Here is a 20,597-nt window from a genome sequence, read left to right as displayed (position 1 = left end):
GAATCCCAGCCCATTTATTTCTTCATTTCTTCATCTTTGTCTCACATCAGATTTTTTGGGCAGGAATAAGGAGTTACTCCAATTAAATGAAAGGTCGTAGGTATTATCTTACCCTCAGCTTTTTCTTCCTTACATTTCTGGTTCTTTTCCTTTCAGGAAGGTCTCCAGTGATATTCATTCTTGTCCAAACCATGCCTTCTGCTTATTTGGGAATCTACTTTAAGCTCCATGGTACAGATAGCCAAAAGCGACTGACAAGTCAGGATGGGCTATGAGTAACTGTTTTCTAACCACTCAGTTTCTCACCTTGTGCTACTATTTAATCTTTCACTCCTTATTTCTTGAGCCAACTCATCTACTCTCCCCCAATAGACATACTCATTTTTAACTTAAAGGCTTACCTCTAGGACTTTACACTATGGTCATACAAAAAGATCTATATATTCTCTCTCCAAAATATGACCCTTAGCTGTAAAAAAAAATGAACAAAGCGACCATTTAAGCTCTGTAAGAAGAGATCAAAGGCGTACAATAATCTTTTTTAAAAATTTAATTTAATTTTTAAATGATCATTTTAAAAGTTAATAAATCACACAAAATGTTACATTAAAAAACATAAGAGGTTCCCATATACCCCACTCCCCACGCCCCCACCTCCATCAATTTTTTAAAATTAGGCATACAATAATCTTAGTATTATTTATGCTTCTAAGAAGACTAGGTGTCTGTGGCTCCTAGACCTGAGTTTGCTGCCATTCCCTCCCCACCCCAGCTTGGTCATTGTGGAGGTTCTGCCAAGGCAGGATAAGCAATGAGACCAGGAGCACCTCTCACACAAAGAGGGCTCATTAAATATGAAACAGTGGGTACATTCATTCCTAGCAACAAAATCAATTGAAGTGACACTCTCAGAGACTGAAAGTTGGGGAGGGACAAAGGCTCTACTAGCCTAGGGATGTGTTATAGGGGAAGCACATGCCCAGCTGAAGCTCCATACAGGAGGAGCAGTAGAGGGCAGATAGGGACCCAGTCATCCATAAGGTCCTAGCTGATCTGAGGCTGTACACATGCACAAAACAACACTGAAAGGGCCCAGCAGTAAGGAAAAGTCAGACTAGACATAAAAATGGCATGAACTTTCAATAATCCTGTACCTACATAGACCTATGAGCAGAAGATTGAAACCTTAGTGGCCCAGTGTTTTTTAACACAACCTCTGTCTATTTATTAGCTGACAGCCTACACAGGCACAGGTACAACCCATAGGAAACCAGCAAGGATTATATAATATATGCTATATAAAATGTTACATATTTGTTTATTTATGTATATATTTATGCATACATGTATATGCACACACATATACTAAGCAGAGACATATATTATTGTACAGTACAGGCGAGAAATAATTTATTGATTTAGTCCAAGCAGGACTGAAATAAAATTGTGAATGAAAAAAATCAACAATGGTAGTAAAAATAACCACAATAACAAGTGAAAATAAGAATCCAGAGATGCTGAAATATGTAGTCATCTAAATCGACCAATTTCCAGAAAAGGAAAATGATTCATACACAGGAGAAAATGCAGTGAGTAGGAATGGTCCATAACTATCTCCTGAAGTTTAATAAAAAGACACCAAACAGTTATTATAAATATGTTCCAAGAACTAAAGTAGATCATATTTAATGAATGAAAAGAAAGTATGACTGCAATGAAGCAACAAATGGAAATTCTACAAAGGGAGATAGAAATTATTTTTAAAAGAACAAAATGGAAATTTTAGTGTTGGTGAAACAATAATCCATGAAAAATTCTGTAAAGGAGCTCAACATATGATTCAAGATGGCAAAAGAACGAATTTGAACTTATAAATATAATCCACTCTTCAGAACTCAACCAAAAATTCCTGAGGAAAAGTTAATAGAACCTCAGACACCTGTGAGGCATCAACTATACCAATTTCTGTATAGTAGGACTCCCAGAAGAAAAGTAGAGAAAGGAGAAGAAAATATTTGAAGAAATAAAGATAAAAGATTATCCAGATTTAATGACAATATATATATATCCAGGAAGCTCAAAAACCCTACTAGGATGACTACAAAGAAATCTGCACATCACAGAAAAACTATGAAACTCAAATACAAGGAGGAAATCTTGAAAGCAACGAGAAAAATGAGTCATAATATAGAGAGAAGTATCAATAACATTAATGGATCATGGCCACAAAGTGGTGGAATGATGTGGTCAAAGCATTGTAAGGAAGACACTGTCAACCATGAAGTCTATATCTAACAAAATGAAAGTGAAAAAAAGACAATCCAAGATAGACAAATACCAAATATGTAAGTGGCTAGATTAAATAAAAAGGATTATTGACTCACAGTTTTAGAGACTAGGAATCTAAAATCAAGATGTCAGCAAGGCTATGCTTTCTCCTGGAGTCAGTCATTCTGGTGATAGCAGCACTTCATCACATGGTGATGTCCTAGATCTCTGCCTATAACTTTGTCCTGCTGAAGTTTGTGAAATTAACTATGCTTATAAAAGAATAAATTACTTTTTTATAGGTAACCACATTCTCCCAGATGAGGACCTTGCTGTTTTTCACTGGAGCCTCTTGGGACCAGAACATCCTCTTGCATCACTTAAGGTAACGTGCACAATTCCTGCCTAGATAGATTAGGGGACACCAGGTTTTGAATGAAGTTTTGATGGCCTAATTATCTTTCATTAGACTTAAAATATTTTAAATATTTATAGACAGTGTCTTAAGAATTTGTACAAATCTATGAAGAAAAATACTAATACCCCAATAAATAGAAAAATGATAATCAAGGACATAAAGTAGTTCACAAAAAAAGGAAATATAATGGCCAATAATATGACTAGATGTTAAATCTCACTAGTGAGCAGATATACAAGTTATATGAACAGTGTGGTTTTTTTTAGGATGTTAATTTTTTAATTAGTTTTATTGAACTATAGTCAAACACCATACAATCCATCCAGACTGTACAATTAATGGCTGTCATTATAAATCACAGAGTTTGTGCATTTATCACCACAAACTGTTTCTGTACATATTAATCACCACAAAAAGAAAAACCTCATCCCCTTATACCTTCCTATTATTGACATTTAGCATTGGAGTGGTAACTTTGCTACAATTTATAAAAGAATATTGAAATATTACTTTTTAAAATTTTTTTTAAATTTTTATTTTTTTTATCCCCTCCTTGTGGCTTTTTGTGTGCTATCTGCTGTCTGTGTCCATTCATTATGTGTTTTTCTGTGTCTGTATTTTATTTATTTTATTTCCCCTCCCCCTTTGCGGCTTGCTTGCTATCTGCTCTCTGTGTCCATTTACTGCTCGCTCTTCTGTGTTTTTGCTTGTCTCCCTTTTTTTGTTGCGTCACCTTGCTGAGTTGGCTCTAAATGGTGCTTTTGGGCTGGGCAGCACTCCACGGTGCTTGCAGACCAGGCAGCTCTCTGCAGCATGTGGGCAAGCCTGCCTTCACAAGAAGGCCCTGGGATGTGAACCTAGGGCCTCCCATATGGTAGATGGGAGCCAAACTGATTGAGCCACAGCTGCTTCCCTGAAATATTACTTTTAACTACAGTCCATAGTTTGCATTAGTTGTATTTTTCCCATATACCACCCTATTGTTAGGACCTTGTAATAGTGACATGCAATTGTTCTAGTTCATGAAAGAATATTCTTATATTTGTACTATTAATCAGAGTCCTTGTCCACAACAGTGTTCTCTGTGTTACACAGTCCCATGTTTTTGTTTTTCTTTCAAATTAGAAAACGTAGGTTAATTAGAAAAGGTAGGTTAATTAGAAAAGGTGTAAGTTCACAGAAAAGTCACGCAAAAAATACAACATCCCCATATACCCCCCAATTATTTATTTATTTTTCCCCCTTCCCTTCCTCCCACCCTGCTGTTTTTGCTGTCTGTGTTGTCTTCTCTTCTCATTTTCTCTCCTCTAGGATTCACTGGGATTCAATCTTAGAAACTACTGATGTGGAGAGAGGTTCCCTGTCAATTGTGCTACCCCACTTCCTGGTTTCTGCTGTGCTTCACCTTGACTCTCCCCTTGTCTCTCTTTTGTTGCATCATCATCTTGCTGCGTGACTCACTTGCACAGGTACTTGCGTTCACCACGCAGGCACTTGTGCTCACCGGCTCACCACACGGACACTTGTGCAGTCACTGGCTCACCTCATGGGCATGCTTTCTCTTCTTTTTTCACCAGGAGGCCCCAGGGATCGAACATAGGTCCTTCCATATGGTAGGCGGAGGCTCTATCACTTGAGCCACATCCGCTTCCCACCCCCTATTATTGACACTTTGCACCAATGTGGTACTTTTGATACAACTGAGGAATGAATACTAAAATATCAGTCCCTTTGTTGCAATTGATGAAAAAATATTACAGTATTAACTACAGTCCAGAAGTTCCAATAGTTGTATTTTTCTCATATATCCCCTTATGTTCAACACCTTGTTAATAGTGACATACATTTTTTCTGCTTCATGAAAGAACATTTTTGTATTTGTACTGTTATCCTCATTCCTCATCAACCACCAAGTTACTATGTTATACAGTCCCAAGTTTATCCTCTAGCTTTCATTCTATTGACAATTACAGCTCTAGACTACCCCTTTCAGCCACTATCCCATCTATATATCAGTGGTGTTAATTATACTCACTATAATGTGTTACCATCATCTCTATCCATTTCCAAACATTCACAGTCAACCTTATTAAATATTCTGCAGACATTAAGCATCAGCTTCCCCTTCTCAACCCTCGTTCTATCTCCTAGGAACCTATACGCTAGGTTTTATTTTTGTCTTTATTTTTTTAATGAAACATTTAAAAAAATGAGGTCCCCATATACCCCCCACCCCACCCCCACCTCACTCCTCCCATAACAACAACCTCCTCCATCATCATGGGACATTCATTGCGCTTGGTGAATACATCTCTGAGCACTGCTGCATCACGTGTATATGCAAGGTTTTAACTTAATGAGTTTATTCATTATATTTTGTTCATATCACTGAGACCATACAATATTTGTTTTGTGTCTGGCTCATTACACTCAAAATAATGTCCTCAGCGTTCACCCATGTTGTCATGTGTATCCTTACTTCATTTCTTCTTATAGCTGAATGGTATTCTATTGTCTGTGTATACCACATTTTGTTCATGCATTCATCAATGGATGGACACTTGAGTTTTTTCTTTCCTTAGGCAATTGTGAGTAATTCTGCTATGAATATTGGAATGCAAATGTCAAATCACATCCCTGCTTTCAGTTCTTCAGAATATATTCCTAGTTCCAGGATTGCCAGATCATATGGCAGTTCTATATTTAGCTTCCTGAGGAACTGCCGAACTGTCTTCCACAGATGCTTCACCGTTCTACATTCCTACCAACAGTGAAGGAGTGTTCCTATTTCTCCACATCCTCTCCAACACTTGTAATTTTCTGTTTTTTCAGTAGTGGCCATTCTATAAGGTGTGAAATGTTATCTCATTGTAGTTTTTTTTAACAAATCAATATTATTGATATATATTAATAAAGCATAAATCTATCCAAAGTGTAAATCAATGGTATTCGGTGTAATTGTATATTCATGTATTCATCACTTCAGTTATTCTTAGAGCACTTTCATTATTCTAATAATAATAATAAACAAAAAACAAACAGAACTCATCACCTCACCATCTATGCTTCCCCTGCTGTACATTGCTGCTAGTCTTTTTCTTTCCCTCTAGTATATTTATATTTTGTAAAAAACAATCTTATATATGCAATATCATTCATATTCATATTTCATATAAGCCTTTACTATCTTATAAGAATCCCGTGTTATTACAGTTTTTAGCTTTCCTTCTAGAAATATTCAGGACCTTATACTTTCCCTTTCAACCACTGTCATACCCTCTTAGTAACTGCTACTTACAAACACCATGATATGCTTTCACCATTTCTAGTCATTTCCAAAGATTTACACACAACCTTTTTACCAATTCTGCACAGATAACCCATAGCTTTCCATTCTATACCTTCTTTCTATTTTCTGGTGACCTGTATTCTAATTATTGAACTCATAGGGAATATATTTAGTTTATAATAGCACAATCATACAGTATTTGTCCTTTTTTGTCTGGCTTGCTTCACTCAGTATAATGTCCTCCAGGTTCATCCATACTGTCATATGCTTCACGACTTCATTTCTTCTTAACGCTGCATAATATTCCATTTTGTGTATACACCACAATTTGTTTATCTGTTCATCAGTTGATGGACATCTGGGTTGTTGACAACTTTTGGCAATCATTAATAATGCTGCTCTTAACATCAGTGTGCAGATGTCTATTCATGTTTCTGCTCTCAGTTATTCTGGGTATATACCTAGAAATGATATTACTAGGTCCCATGGCAAGTCTATATTCAATTTCCTTATGAACTACCAAATAGTCCTCCACAGTGGCTTTACCATTCTACATTTCCACCAACAGTGAATAAGTATTCCTATCTTTCCACATCCTCTCCAACATTTACAGTTCTCTGACTTTTTAATAGTGGCCAGTCTAATTGATATGAAATGATATTTCATTGTAGTTTTTATTTGCATTTCCCTAATTGTTAGTGGTGTTGAACATTTTTTCATGTGTTTCTTTGCCATTTGTAATTCTTCTATGGACAATTGTCTTTTCAAGTCTTTTGCTCATTTTTTTAATTGGGTAGTTTGCCTTTTTTTTTTTTTATTTTTTTTTTTTATTTTTTATTTTTATTAATTTTTTTATTTTTTATTGACTTTGTAATAATATTACATTAAAAATATATATGTGAGGTCCCATTCAACCCCACCCCCCCACCCCCCCTCTCCCCCCCCCAACAACACTCGTTCCCATCATCATGACACATCCATTGGATTTGGTAAGTACATCTTTGGGCACCTCTGCACCTCATATACATTGGTTCACATCATGACCCATACTCTCCTCTATTCCATCATGTAGGCCCTGTGAGGATTTACAATGTCCGGTGATTACCTCTGAAGCACCATCCAGGGCAGCTCCATGTCCCGAAGACGCCTCCACCTCTCATCTCTTCCTGCCTTTCCCCATACCCTTTGTCCATTATGTCCACTTTTCCCAATCCAATGCCACCTCTTCTATGTGGACACTGGATTGGTTGTGTCCATTGCACCTTTATGTCAAGAGGAGGCTCAGATTCCACCTGGATGCTGGATGCAATCCTCCCATTTTCAGTTGTAATCACTCTAGGCTCCATGGTGTGGTGGTTTAGTTTGCCTTTTTATTGTCAAGGTCTATGCTCTATATATCATGGATAGTGAACCCTTATCAGATACATGATTGCCCAATATTTTCTTCCATTTGGTGCAAAAGTGTTTAATTTTGAGGAGGTCCCATTTATCTGTTTTTTATTTTATAGCTTGTGCTTTGGGTGTAAGGTTTAAGAAACTTCCACTTACCACAAAATCTTGATGTTTTCCTATATTTTCTTCTAGGAATTTTATGGTTTTTGCTTTTATATTTAAGTTGTTGATCCATTATAAATTAATTTTTTTATAAGTTGTGAGATAAACATCCCCTTTTTTTCTTTTAGATATGGATATCCAGTTCTCCCAGTACCATTTGTTGAATAGACTATTCTGGCCCAGGTGGATGAGCCAGAAATCACTTGACTGTACATGCGAGGATCCATTTCTGAGTTCTCGATTAGGTTCCATTGGTCATTGTGTCTGTCTTTATGCCAGTACCATGCTGTATTATACCACTGTAGCCAACTAATATGTTTTAAAGTTTGGAAGTGAGAGTCGTCCAACTTCGTTCTTCTTTTTAAGATCTTTTTCGCTATTTGGGGCCCCTTCCCTTCCAAATAAATTTGATAATTGGTTTTTCCATTTCTGCAAAAAAGGCTGTTGGGATTTTTGTTGTGATGGTATTGGATCTGTAAATCAGTTTGGTTGGCATTGACATCTCAGTGATTAATTTATTCTTCTAAACCATGAACATGGAATGTCCTTCCATTTAAGTCTTCTTCAGTTTGTTTTAGCAATGTATTGTAGTTTTCTGAATACAGATCACTTTTGTCCTTCTAAATTTATTCATAAATATTTCATTTTATAGTTGCTATTATAAATGGAATTTTTCTCTGATTTCCTCCTTAGATTACACATCAGTAGGATATAGAAACGCTGTTGATTTTTTTTGTATTAATCTGGTATCCTACCACTTTACTGAGCTCTTCTATTCTAATAGCTTTTATTAAAATTAATTTATTGAAATATATCACCCCACAAACATATATAAACAATAAATGTATAGTAATAGTTGTGAACCTACAAAACAAACATATATTACATCATACAGTACTCTTCTAACTCAACCCACCACCACCACCTTACATTGTTTTTAAGCCTTTTTAACTAATAATTAAAGAGCATTGTCTAAATATTACTGCTAACCAAAGTATTTTCCCCCAACCCTCCCTATCATTATTATCTTTATGTCATTTATATATGAATATACATAAACAATTAAGTGTATAGTAAAAGTTGTGAACTTACAAAGCAAATATGCATAACATCATACAGGGGTCCCATACATCAACCCTCCACCAACACCTTGCATTGTCGTGAGACATTTGTTACAAATGATGAAAGAATATTGTCAAAATCTTACTATTAATTATAGTCCTTATCTTACATTTAGTGTGTTTTTCCCCCAACATACAGTATTATTTTTGAAATATATTTTTATGACAGAAGTTGTAAACTCATAAAACAATCATGAATATATGCAGAATTCCCAAGCAACACCCCTCTATCAACACACCACACTGTGGTGGAACATTTGTTACAGATAAGATAATATCATCTGATTGTTACCATGTCCATAGTATACATTTGGCTCACATTTTCCATACTGCCCCATTATCAACACAGTGTATCTTTGGCATAGTTGCAAGAATATTATTACTGCTAACCACAGTCCATAGGTCATTCCAGTTGTATTTTTTCCCATGTGTTCCCAACACCCTGCAGTAGTGATATACATTTGCTCTAGCTCACAAAGGACCTTCTTGCATCTGTACCATCAACCACAACTCTCATCGACCTCTTGGTTTACTGTGCTGTTCAGTTCCTAGGTTATTCTCTAGCGTTCTGTCAATTAGCATTTACATCCCTAGACTACCATTTTCAGCCACATCCCTATTTATAAACTAGCTATTACTATTTTTACCATCCCTTCTATACATTTCCACACTTTTACAGTAAAGCTAATTAAAACTTCTGCATACATTAAACATCAATAGTCCATCTCAGTCCTTCTCTTATCTCCATTAAGAATCCACCACCTACCACCAGGTCTTGAAGATATTTTCCTACAATTTCTTCTAGAAGTTTTAAGATTCTTGCTTTTGTTTTTAGGTTTTTGATCCATTTTGAATTAATTTTTGGATAAGGTGTGAGATAGAGGTCCTCTTTCCTTCTTTTGGCTATAGATATCTAGTTCTTTCAGCACCATTTTGCTGAATGAACTGTTCTGCCTGAGCTATGTGGGTTTGACAGGCTAGTCAAAAATCACTTGACCATATATGTGAGGGTCTGTTTCTGAGCCATCAGTTTGGTTCACTGGTCTATTGGTCTAGGTATTTGTCTTTATGCCAGTACCATGCTGTTTTTACCACTATAGTTTGGTAGTATGATTTAAAGTCCAGAGATGAGGGTTCGCCTTTCCTTTTATGATGTTTCTGGCTATTCAGGACTCCTTACCCGTCCAAATAAATTTGCTAATTGTGTTTTCAATTTTTTTTAATGCTGGTGAAATTTTTTTATGAGGGTTGCTTTGAATCTGTATATCAATGTGAGCAGAATTGACATCTTAATGATATTTAGTCTTCCAATCCAACTGCATGGAATGTTCTTTCAGTTATTTAGGACTTTTCGATTTCTTTTAACATTGGATTGCAGTTTTCTGAATACAAGTGCCTTATATTGTTGGTTAAGTTCATTCCTGACTACTTGAGTTTTATCTGCCATATTTTATTTTCACCACTTTTCACCACTTTTGACACTTTTAGTTACTTTTATTGATGTAATCTTCATTTCTAGACTCTCTTCCAGTCCTCTCTCTCCTGTCTTTTCTTTTCAGGCTCTAGCATACCCTTTAGTATTTCCTGACAATCTGGTCTCTTGCTTAGAATTCTCTCAATTTCTGTTTATCTGTTAATATTCTAATCTTGCCCTCATTTTTTTTTTTTTTTTTAAGATTTATTTATTTATTTAATTTCCCCCCCTCCCCTGGTTGTCTGTTCTTGGTGTCTATTTGCTGCGTCTTGTTTCTTTGTCCGCTTCTGTTGTCGTCAGCGGCACGGGAAGTGTGGGCGGCGCCATTCCTGGGCAGGCTGCTCTTTCTTTTCACGCTGGGCGGCTCTCCATATGGGTGCACTCCTTGTGCGTGGGGCTCCCCCACGCGGGGGACACCCTTGCGTGGCACGGCACTCCTTGCGCGCATCAGCACTGCGCATTCTTGCCCTCATTTTTGAAAGACAGTCTTGCTGGATATAAAATTCTTGGCTGGAAGTTTTTCTCTTGTAGTATCTTAAATATATCAGACCACTGTCTTTTTGCCTGCATTGTTTCTGGTGAGAAATCAGCACTTAATGTTATTGGGTATTCCTTATATGTTATGCATTGCTTTTCTCTTGCTGTTCTCAGTATTCTCTGTCTTTGGCATTTGACATTCTGATTAGTATGTTTCTCGGAGTTGGTCTATTTGGATTTTTGGATGGAAGTACGTTGTGCTTCTTGGGCATGGATATCTATGTCCTTCAATAGGGTTCGGAAATTTTCTACCATTATTTCTTTAAATATTCCTTCTGCCCCTTCCTCCTTCCCTTCTCCTTCTGGGACACCCATGACACGTGTGTTTGCACATCTCTGGCTGTCATTTAGTCCCCTGAGACCTTGTTCAATTTTTTCCATTCTTTTCTTCATCTGTTCTTTTGTATGTTCACTTTCAGAGGCCATTTTTTCAAGCTCACCAATCCTATCTTCTGCAAGGTTTCTGGTGAGAAATCAGCACTTAATGTTATTGGGTATCCCTTATATGTTATGCATTGCTTTTCTCTTCATGTTCTCAGAATTCTCTGTCTTTGGCATTTGACATTCTGATTAGTATGTGTCTTGGAGTTGGTCTATTTGGATTTTTTTGATGGAAGTATGTACTTCCAAACAGAAGTGAAAAGCACATTGAAAGTATTATACAAGCTTTCCTGCTCGTGTATCTTGGAACATTCACAGTAGGTACATAAATATTTGGTGTAGTTATTTCTTCTTGCTGAATTATCCCTTTTATTAATATATAATGACCTTCTTCATCCCTTATAACAGTTTTGCACTTGAAATATATTTTGTCTGATAATAGTATCGCTATTCTAGCTCTTTTTTCATTACTATTTGCATGTAATATCTTTTTCCAACCTTGAGTTTAACCTTCTTGTGTCCTTACATCAGAGGTGGGTCTCTTGTAGACAACATATAGGTGGCTCCTATTTTTTTTTAATCTATTCTATCAGTCTATATCTTTTGATTGGGGGGGTTCAAGCCACTGACATTCAATGTTATTATTTTAAAGACATTACTTACTTCATCCATATTGTTCTTTGGCTCTCTGTTGTTATAGTGTTCTATTGTCTGTCTTCTTACCCTTTAGTTTACCCTCCCTGATAATCTTCATTTCTACACTGTTTTCCAGATCTCTTGTCCTTGTTTTTTCCTTTCAGGCTGCAGCATTCCCTTTAGTAGATCTTGTAATTTTGGTCTTTTGGTAACCTATCAGTTTTTGTTTACATATGCAGACTTTGAACTCACCCTCATATTTGAAGGACAGTTTTGCTGGATAAAGAATTCTTGTCTGGAGGGAGGCAAGATGGTCGCTGAGTGAACTTGCCTTTGCGTGAACTTAACCAACAACAAGAAACTAGAATAAGAAGAAAAAAGTGACAAAGAGAAGATATAACACCTATGCAAAAATAACAGCTAATTAACCTCCAAGAGCAGACAAAGAAGCTAAGGAACTGATTAAATCCGTCAAGATAAAGAGATGACCAGAAAGCAACAAAAATCTACAAACCAAACCAGTAATCAGGAAAACATGGCTGAATCCAATCAACAAACCAATAATCACGAAGGGGAGCAAAACTTGGCACAAGAAATGAAAGATCTGAGAACATTTATCACCGACAAATTTGACGAAGTAATGAAAGAGGTTAACAACATGAAGACATCACTTGGAGGGGAAATTGCAGACATACGCAAAAACATAACAGATATGATGGGAATGAACACCACAGTTCAAGAAATCAAAAATACACTTGCAGCAAATATCAGCAGACTAGAAGAGACAGAGCAGAGAATTAGTGATGTGGAAGACAGTACTTCAGAAATCAAACAGATAGTAGAAGGGGTCAATAAGAAGATAGAAAAAATCCAATTAGGATTTAGGGACCTGAATGACAATGCAAAACGCTCAAACATACGTATTATAGGCATTCCAGACGGTGAAGAGAAGGGAAAGGGGTCAGAAGGAATGCTGCAGGAAATAATGGCTGAAAACTTCCCAAATCTACTGAAAGAGACAGATGTACATATACAAGAAGCACAGCGCACTCCACAAGTCATAAACCCCAACAGGCCCACCCCAAGACATATACTTGTCAAATTATCCAATGCTCAAGACAAAGAGAAAATCCTAAAAGCAGCAAGAGAAAAGAAAACCATCACATACAAGGGAAGCTCAATTAGATTAAGTGCTGATTTCTCTTTTGAAACCATGGAGGCAAGAAGGCAGTGGTATGATATAGTCAAGGTACTAAAGGAAAGAAATTTCCAACCAAGAATACTCTATCCAGCTAAATTAGCATTCAAACATGATGGAGAGTTCAAAATATTCGCAGACAAACAGAAACTGAAAGAGTATACCAACAAGAAACCTCCCCTTCAAGAAATTCTAAAGGGAGTTCTACAGGAAGAAAGGAAAAAACAGGAAAGGCAGAGTTGGAGGAGAGTATAAGACCAACAACAATAACAAAAAAGACAAAAAAATATATATACAAACAAAATATGACAAACACAAATCCAATCAAAATATGGCTAGCACAAATAATTCCTTGACAGTAATAACACTGAATGTCAATGGATTAAATTCACCTATCAAAAGATTCAGACTGGGACATTGGATAAGGAAATATGACCCATCCATATGCTGTCTACAAGAGACACATCTTAGACCCAGAGACGCATGGAGATTGAAAGTGAATGGCTGGAAAACAATCATACAAGCTAACAATAACCAAAAAAAGGCAGGAGTAGCTATATTAATATCAGACAAAATAGACTTTAAATGTGAAACAATTGTGAGAGACAAAGAAGGATACTACATTCTAGTGAAAGGAAAAATCTGTCAAGAAGATCGAACAATCATAAATATCTATGCCCCTAACAAGGGTGCCTCTATTTTTTTTTTTATTTTTGCATTGTTTATGTGAATACTATTTTTTTTAATATTTATTTATTATTATTATTTTTTAATTACATTAAAAAATATATATGAGGTCCCATTCAACCCCACCGCCCCTGCCCCCCACTCCCCCCACAGCAACACTCTCTCCCATCATCGTGATACATCCATTGCACCTGGTAAGTTCATCTCTGAACATCACTGCACCCCATAGTCAATGGTCCACATCATAGCCCAGACTCTCACGTTCTATCCAGTGGGCCCTGGGGGGATCTACAGTGTCCCGTAATTGTCCGTGAAGCACTATCCAGGACAACTCCATGTCCCGAAAATGCCTCCACATCTCATCTCTTCCTCCCATTCCCCACACCCAGCAGCCCCCATGGCTACCGTTCCCACAAGGGGTGCCTCTAAATACGTCAGGCAAACGCTGGAAAAACTAAGTGAAAGAATAGATACATCTACAATTATAGTGGGAGATTTTAATACACCACTATCAACTCTGGACAGAACATCTCAAAAGAGAATCACCAAAGAAACAAAACATCTGAATAGTATATTAGAGGAGCTGGATCTAATAGATATATATAGATCGCTACACCCAAACACAGCAGGATATACATTTTTCTCAAGCGCACATGGATCATTCTCCAAGATAGATCATATGCTAGGCCACAAAGAAAGGCTGAACGAATTCAGAAAGATTGAAATCATACAAAACATTATCTCTGACCACAGTGGAGTCAAGTTGGAGATTTGCAAGGGACAGAAGCCCAGATTTCACACCACGATTTGGAAATTAAACAGCACACTCTTAGAAAAACAGTGGGTCAAAGAGGAAATCTCAAACGAAATCAATGACTACCTTGAAACAAATGATAATGATAACACAACATACCAAAATTTATGGGATGCAGCAAAAGCAGTACTGAGAGGGAAGTTTATAGCCATAAATTCATATATCAAAAAAGAAGAAAGAGCAAAAATTGAAGAACTAACTGCACATTTGAAGGAATTAGAAAAACAACAACAAAGTAACCCAACAGGAAGAAGAAGGAAGGAAATAACAAAGATAAGAGCAGAACTAAATGAAATAGAAAATAAGAAAGCACTTGAACAGATAAACAAGACCAAGAGCTGGTTTTTTGAGAAGATTAACAAAATTGACAAACCTTTAGCAACACTAACAAAGAAAAAAAGAGAGAAGATGCAAATACACAAAATAAGAAATGAGAAAGGCGATATCACCACTGACCCCACAGAAATAAAGACTGTCATAAGAGGATATTTTGAAAAACTATATTCCAACAAAAATGACAATCTAGAGGAAATGGACAAATTCCTAGAAACACATAAGCAGCCCATATTGACAAAAGAAGAAATTGATTATCTTAACAAACCAATCACAAGCAGAGAGATAGAATCAGTTATTAAAAATCTCCCAACTAAGAAGAGCCCAGGGCCAGATGGCTTCACAGGTGAATTCTACAAAACATTCCGGAAAGAACTGACACCAATCCTGCTGAAACTATTCCAAAAAATCAAAACAGAAAGAACATTACCCAACTCCTTCTACGATGCCAACATTACCCTAGTACCAAAGCCAAACAAAGACATCACAAGAAAGGAAAATTACAGACCAATTTCTCTAATGAATCTAGACGCAAAAATACTTAACAAAATACTTGCTAATCGTATTCAACAACACATTAAACGTATTATACACCACGACCAAGTGGGATTCATCCCAGGTATGCAAGGATGGTTTAACATAAGAAAATCAATCAACGTAATACACCATATAAACAGATTGAAGGAAAAAAATCACATGATTATATCTATTGATGCAGAAAAAGCATTTGACAAAATACAGCACCCTTTCTTGATAAAAACACTCCAAAAGATTGGAATACAAGGAAATTTTTTGAACATAATAAAGAGTATATATGAAAAACCTAAAGCCAATATTGTTTACAATGGAGAAATCCTAGACTCCTTCCCTCTAAACTCAGGAACAAGACAAGGATGCCCACTGTCTCCGCTCCTATTTAACATTGTCTTAGAAGTACTTGCTCGAGCACTGAGGCAAGAACCAGAAATAAAAGGCATTCAAATTGGAAAGGAAGAAGTCAAAATTTCATTATTTGCAGATGACATGATCCTATACATAGAAAACCCTGAGAGATCTACAACGAAGATTCTAGAACTCATAAATGAGTTTAGTAAAGTCGCAGGTTATAAGATCAGTGCGCAAAAATCAGTAGCATTTCTGTACACTAATAATGAGCAAGATCAGGAGGAAATCAAGAAACAAATACCATTCACAATAGTAAACAAAAAAATCAAATACTTAGGAATAAATTTAACTAAAGAGGTAAAGAACTTATACACCGAGAACTATACAAGATTGTTCAAGGAAATCAAAGAAGACCTAAATAAATGGAAGACTATTCCTTGTTCATGGATAGGAAGACTGAATATTATTAAGATGTCTATCCTACCAAAACTGATCTACACATTCAATGCAATCCCAATAAAAATCAATGCAGCCTTCTTTAAGGAACTAGAAAAACTAACTATGAAATTTATTTGGAAAGGAAAGAGACCCCGAATAGCCAAAGACATACTGAAAAAGAAAAATGAAATTGGAGGAATCACACTACCTGACTTCAAAACATACTACAAAGCTACGGTGGTGAAAACAGCATGGTATTGGCATAAGGAGAGACACATAGAGCAATGGAATCTAATTGAAAGCTCTGATATAGAACCTCACATATACAGCCACATAATATTCGATAAAGCCACCAAACCCTCTCAACTGGGAGAGAGTGGCCTATTCAACAAATGGTGTCTGGAGAACTGGATAGCCATAAGTAGAAGAATGAAAGAGGATTACCATCTCACACCTTATACAAAGATCAACTCAAGATGGATCAAACACCTAAATATAAGAGCCAAGACCATAAAAACCTTAGAAAGCAGTGTAGGGAAACATCTACAGGACCTTGTAATAGGAAATGGATTTATGAATATCTCACCAAAAGCACGAGCAGCAAAAGAACTAATAGATAAATGGGACTACCTCAAAATTAAAGCCTTCTGCACCTCAAAGGAGTTTGTCAAGAAAGTAAAAAGGGAGCCCACACAGTGGGAGAAAATATTTGGCAATCATATATCTGATAAGAAACTTATAACGTGCATATATAAAGAACTTCTATATCTTGAAAATAAAAAGATAAACAACCCATTTAAAAAATGGGAAAAAGACTTAAACAGACACTTCTCCGAAGAAGAAATACAAATGGCAAAAAAGCACATGAAAAAATGTTCCAAATCTCTAGCTATCAGGGAAATGCAAATCAAAACTACAATGAGATACCATCTTACACCCATAAGATTGGCAGCTATGAAAAAAACAGAAGAATACAAGTGCTGGAGAGGATGTGAAGGAAGGGGAACACTCATCCACTGCTGGTGGGAATGCAGAAGGATCCAACCGTTCTGGAGGACAGTATGGCGGTTTCTCAAAAAACTAGCCATAGATTTGCCATATGACCCAGCAATACCACTGCTGGGTATATACCCAGCAGAACTGAAAACAAGGACACAAACAGATATATGTACACCAATGTTCATAGCAGCATTGTTCACTATTGCCAAAAGTTGGAATCAACCCAAATGCCCATCAACAGATGAGTGGATCAATAAAATGTGGTATATACACACAATGGAATACTACTCGGCTGTAAGAACAAACACTACAAACACATGTGATAACATGGATGAATCTTGAGATCCTTATGTTGAGTGAAGCAACCCAGACATTGAAGGACAAATACTACATGACCTCAATGATATGAAATAAACAAGCTGCCTTAGATAGCAAGAGACTGAATGATAGGCTTACAGGAAATCGGAGGGTGGAGGAAGGATATGAGCTGATGTCTGCAGGGGTGGAATTTAAGACGAGATGGTGGTAAGTATGAACACAAAGAAGAGATAAAAGGGGGGCAAGGGGTTGCCTTTGGTTGGGGCTTTGGGGGTTTGAGGGTGGCTGGGGAGTGACGGATGGGTAACATTGCCCAAAAGTGGGGGGAGGGAGGGGTAGCATATGAACACAGGAGAGGGTCAGGTGTTGGTGGAGAGTAAAATGCCGAGAAAATCATATCAAAATATAATAAAGAGGGTTACCTGTTTAGAATGCTCGGAGGGGAGGTCTGATGCAGGACGGGCTCCTGGGGAATGTCTAAATGCTCATTCTGCCAGAGTGGGTGTCACCATGGGGTAGAAACCCAAGTAGTGAGAGTGGGGCTGGACCCACATCCTGGGGAGGACTAATGCCACCAAATAGAGGGAACTGTATCCCTCGAGAGAAAGGGTGGCTCCCAGGGCATTGGGGCAGTTGAGCAAGTTAGGCCCTGAACACTATTCCATCTATCTCTGGAAGTGGCTCCTCAGGAAACGGAGGTTGGCTGTCACTGTGGGCACCAAGGTGGAAGGGAAAATGGACGTTAAATGTGTGGAACCAAGGTAAATGGGGGATAAGAGAGGAGTTTCTTGAGAATACACAAGGATGGATATAAAACATGTAATATTACACCATAACATATAGGAGATGACAGACTGATAATGTAAACCATAATGTAAAACATAGGATAACTAAGAATGTAAAGAACTGTATATCCTAAAGTATGCACCATAATGTAAGCACAGATGTCACCTTGTTAGAAAGCTAATGTCTCAGACTCTGTACATCACGTTAAGTAAATATGATATGAATAGGGTGTAAGAGTATCGCTGTGGAAGGAAAAAGGTTTTGCGGTGGATGTATGGGAGTGCTGTATATTATATATATGCATTGCTGTGGTCTAGGACTCCTGTGAAGAGAAGCTGAATAATTAGGGGGGGAAAAAAAAAAAAAGATATGATGTAGAATTTTTTCAAGTCAACATTCTTTATCTAAGTTCTTTATCTAACTTTATCCAAGTTCTTTATCTAACCTTTAAATCCATCGCTATATGCCATTCCCTAGTAAGGGACCATGACATTATATTGGGCTTCAAATTTCGGGGAGTTCTGGATCACAGAGTGTTTCAACAATGGCAATGGAGGGATACTGGTATGCGATGCCAATGACAGGTGATATATGGCTGACAGGGAGCTGTACAGAACATATGTCCAGGGTGCATGGTAATGTTTGGATATACTCATAGTGGCAACAATTAAAAACCACAGCAGGGGGGGTACTGGGTTCCTGGCCAATGGTGTTCTGTCATGGTCCCTAGGGGAGCAGCGATAGTCTCCCAGGTACAGCGGCGGGGACCGGGAGGGAGTGAGGGTTCAACAGTGAGCCCCTGATGCTAATGACTATGCTTGTGAGCCGATAAGCCTAAAATAAGAACAAGGCCTAGAGCAACATTGTGCCTGGGAATTTCCTCCTGTCAGCCTTCATGTTACTCAAATGTGGCCAGTCTCGAAGCCAAACTCAGCATGTAAATGCAATGCCTTCCCCCCAGCGTGGGACATGACACCCGGGGATGAGCCTCCCTGGCACCGAGGGACCACTATCAACTACCAACTGATGATGCAACTGGAAAATGACCGTATACGGAAGGTTCAATGTGGATCAGCAGAATATCCCTGTCTACATAAAATAACATGACTTTAAAATGCTGTTTGACCTAAAGTAAGGGGGAAATGGAAAAGAGAAATGAGTTTATATGGCTACGAGTTTCTAAAAAAGAGTCTGGAGGCTGGCAGAAGGATTGCCCTCATGCACAACTGAGCAGAGTCAGAGAGACAGATAAAGCAGATACAACCCCCAGATATCGGTTCCTTCGAGGGCTAAAGAGACCCATGGGAGTTATGGTCATGGCCGATGGGGTTAACTACCAGGTCAGATGGCCCCTTTTTGCAACTGGTGTTTATGTGTGATGAATCTGGACTCAGATGGGATCTTCATAAGACTTTCATGCTAAGGTGATGGAGGTGCAGTTAATGTTGGGGTTTAAGATATATTTAGGGGATTTGAATCTCTGGACTGACAATGTGATAGCCAGGTCCTGAGCCTCAACAGACTCCAGCACCTACAATATGATTTATTGGACTTATCACACTCAGCTAAGATGGAGTTGAAGAAGGACAACCACCACACCATGGAGCCTAGAGTGATTACAACTGAAAGTGGGAGGATTGCATCCAGCATCCATGTGGAATCTGAGCCTCCTCTTGACATAGAGGTGCAATGGACACAACCAATCCAATGTCCACATAGAAGAGGTGGCATTGGATTGGGAAAAGTGGACATGGTGGCTGATGGGTATGGGGAAAGGCAGGAAGAGTTGAGAGGTGGAGGCATCTTTGGGACATGGAGCTGCCCTGGATGGTGCTTCAGAGGCAATCACCAGACAGTGTAAATCCTCACAGGGCCCACTGGATGGAATGGAGGAGAGTATGGGCCATGATGTGGACCATTGACTATGAGGTGCAGAGGTGACCAAAGATGTACTTACCAAATCCAATGGATGTGTCATGATGATGGGAACGAGTGTTGCTGGGGGGGGGGGGAGAGGTGGGGGGGGTGGGGTTGAATGGGACCTCACATATATTTTTAATGTAATATTATTACAAAATCAATAAAAATAAATAAATAAAGAGAGTGGATTGATAAAAAAAAAAAATTCTTGTCTGGCAGTTTTTCTCTTTCAGTACCTTAAATACATCATACAACTTTCTTCCCACCTCTATGGTTTCTGATGAGAGGTTGGTACTTAATAGTATCAAGGTTTCTTTGTATGTGATCCTTTCCTTTCCTCTTGCTGTTTTCAGAATCCTCTCTTTATCTCTGATATTTGTCATTCTGAATATTAGGTGTCTCAGGGTAAGTGTATTGGTATCTGTTCTGTTTGTGGTGCAATGACCTTCTTGGATATTGATATTTATGTCTTTCATAAGGGATGGGAAGTTTTCAGTCATTATTTCCTCAGCTATTCTTTCTGCTCCTTTTCGTTTCTCTT

General features: G+C 37.7%; 1 protein-coding gene across 1 annotated transcript in view; it reads left to right on the top strand.

Moving 5' to 3' along the window:
* Positions 1-20,597, top strand: part of FAM120C (family with sequence similarity 120 member C) — a 196,608-nt gene that overhangs the window by 25,152 nt on the left and 150,859 nt on the right. The window contains exon 3 of the mRNA XM_058291559.1: positions 2,571-2,653. Coding sequence (XP_058147542.1) covers positions 2,571-2,653 — 83 coding nt within the window. The remainder of the gene's footprint in view (positions 1-2,570; positions 2,654-20,597) is intronic.

Source organism: Dasypus novemcinctus, chromosome X (genome assembly GCF_030445035.2).
Source record: "Dasypus novemcinctus isolate mDasNov1 chromosome X, mDasNov1.1.hap2, whole genome shotgun sequence".
Lineage (NCBI taxonomy): Eukaryota > Metazoa > Chordata > Mammalia > Cingulata > Dasypodidae > Dasypus > Dasypus novemcinctus.
This window is presented reverse-complemented; position numbering and strand designations above follow the sequence as displayed.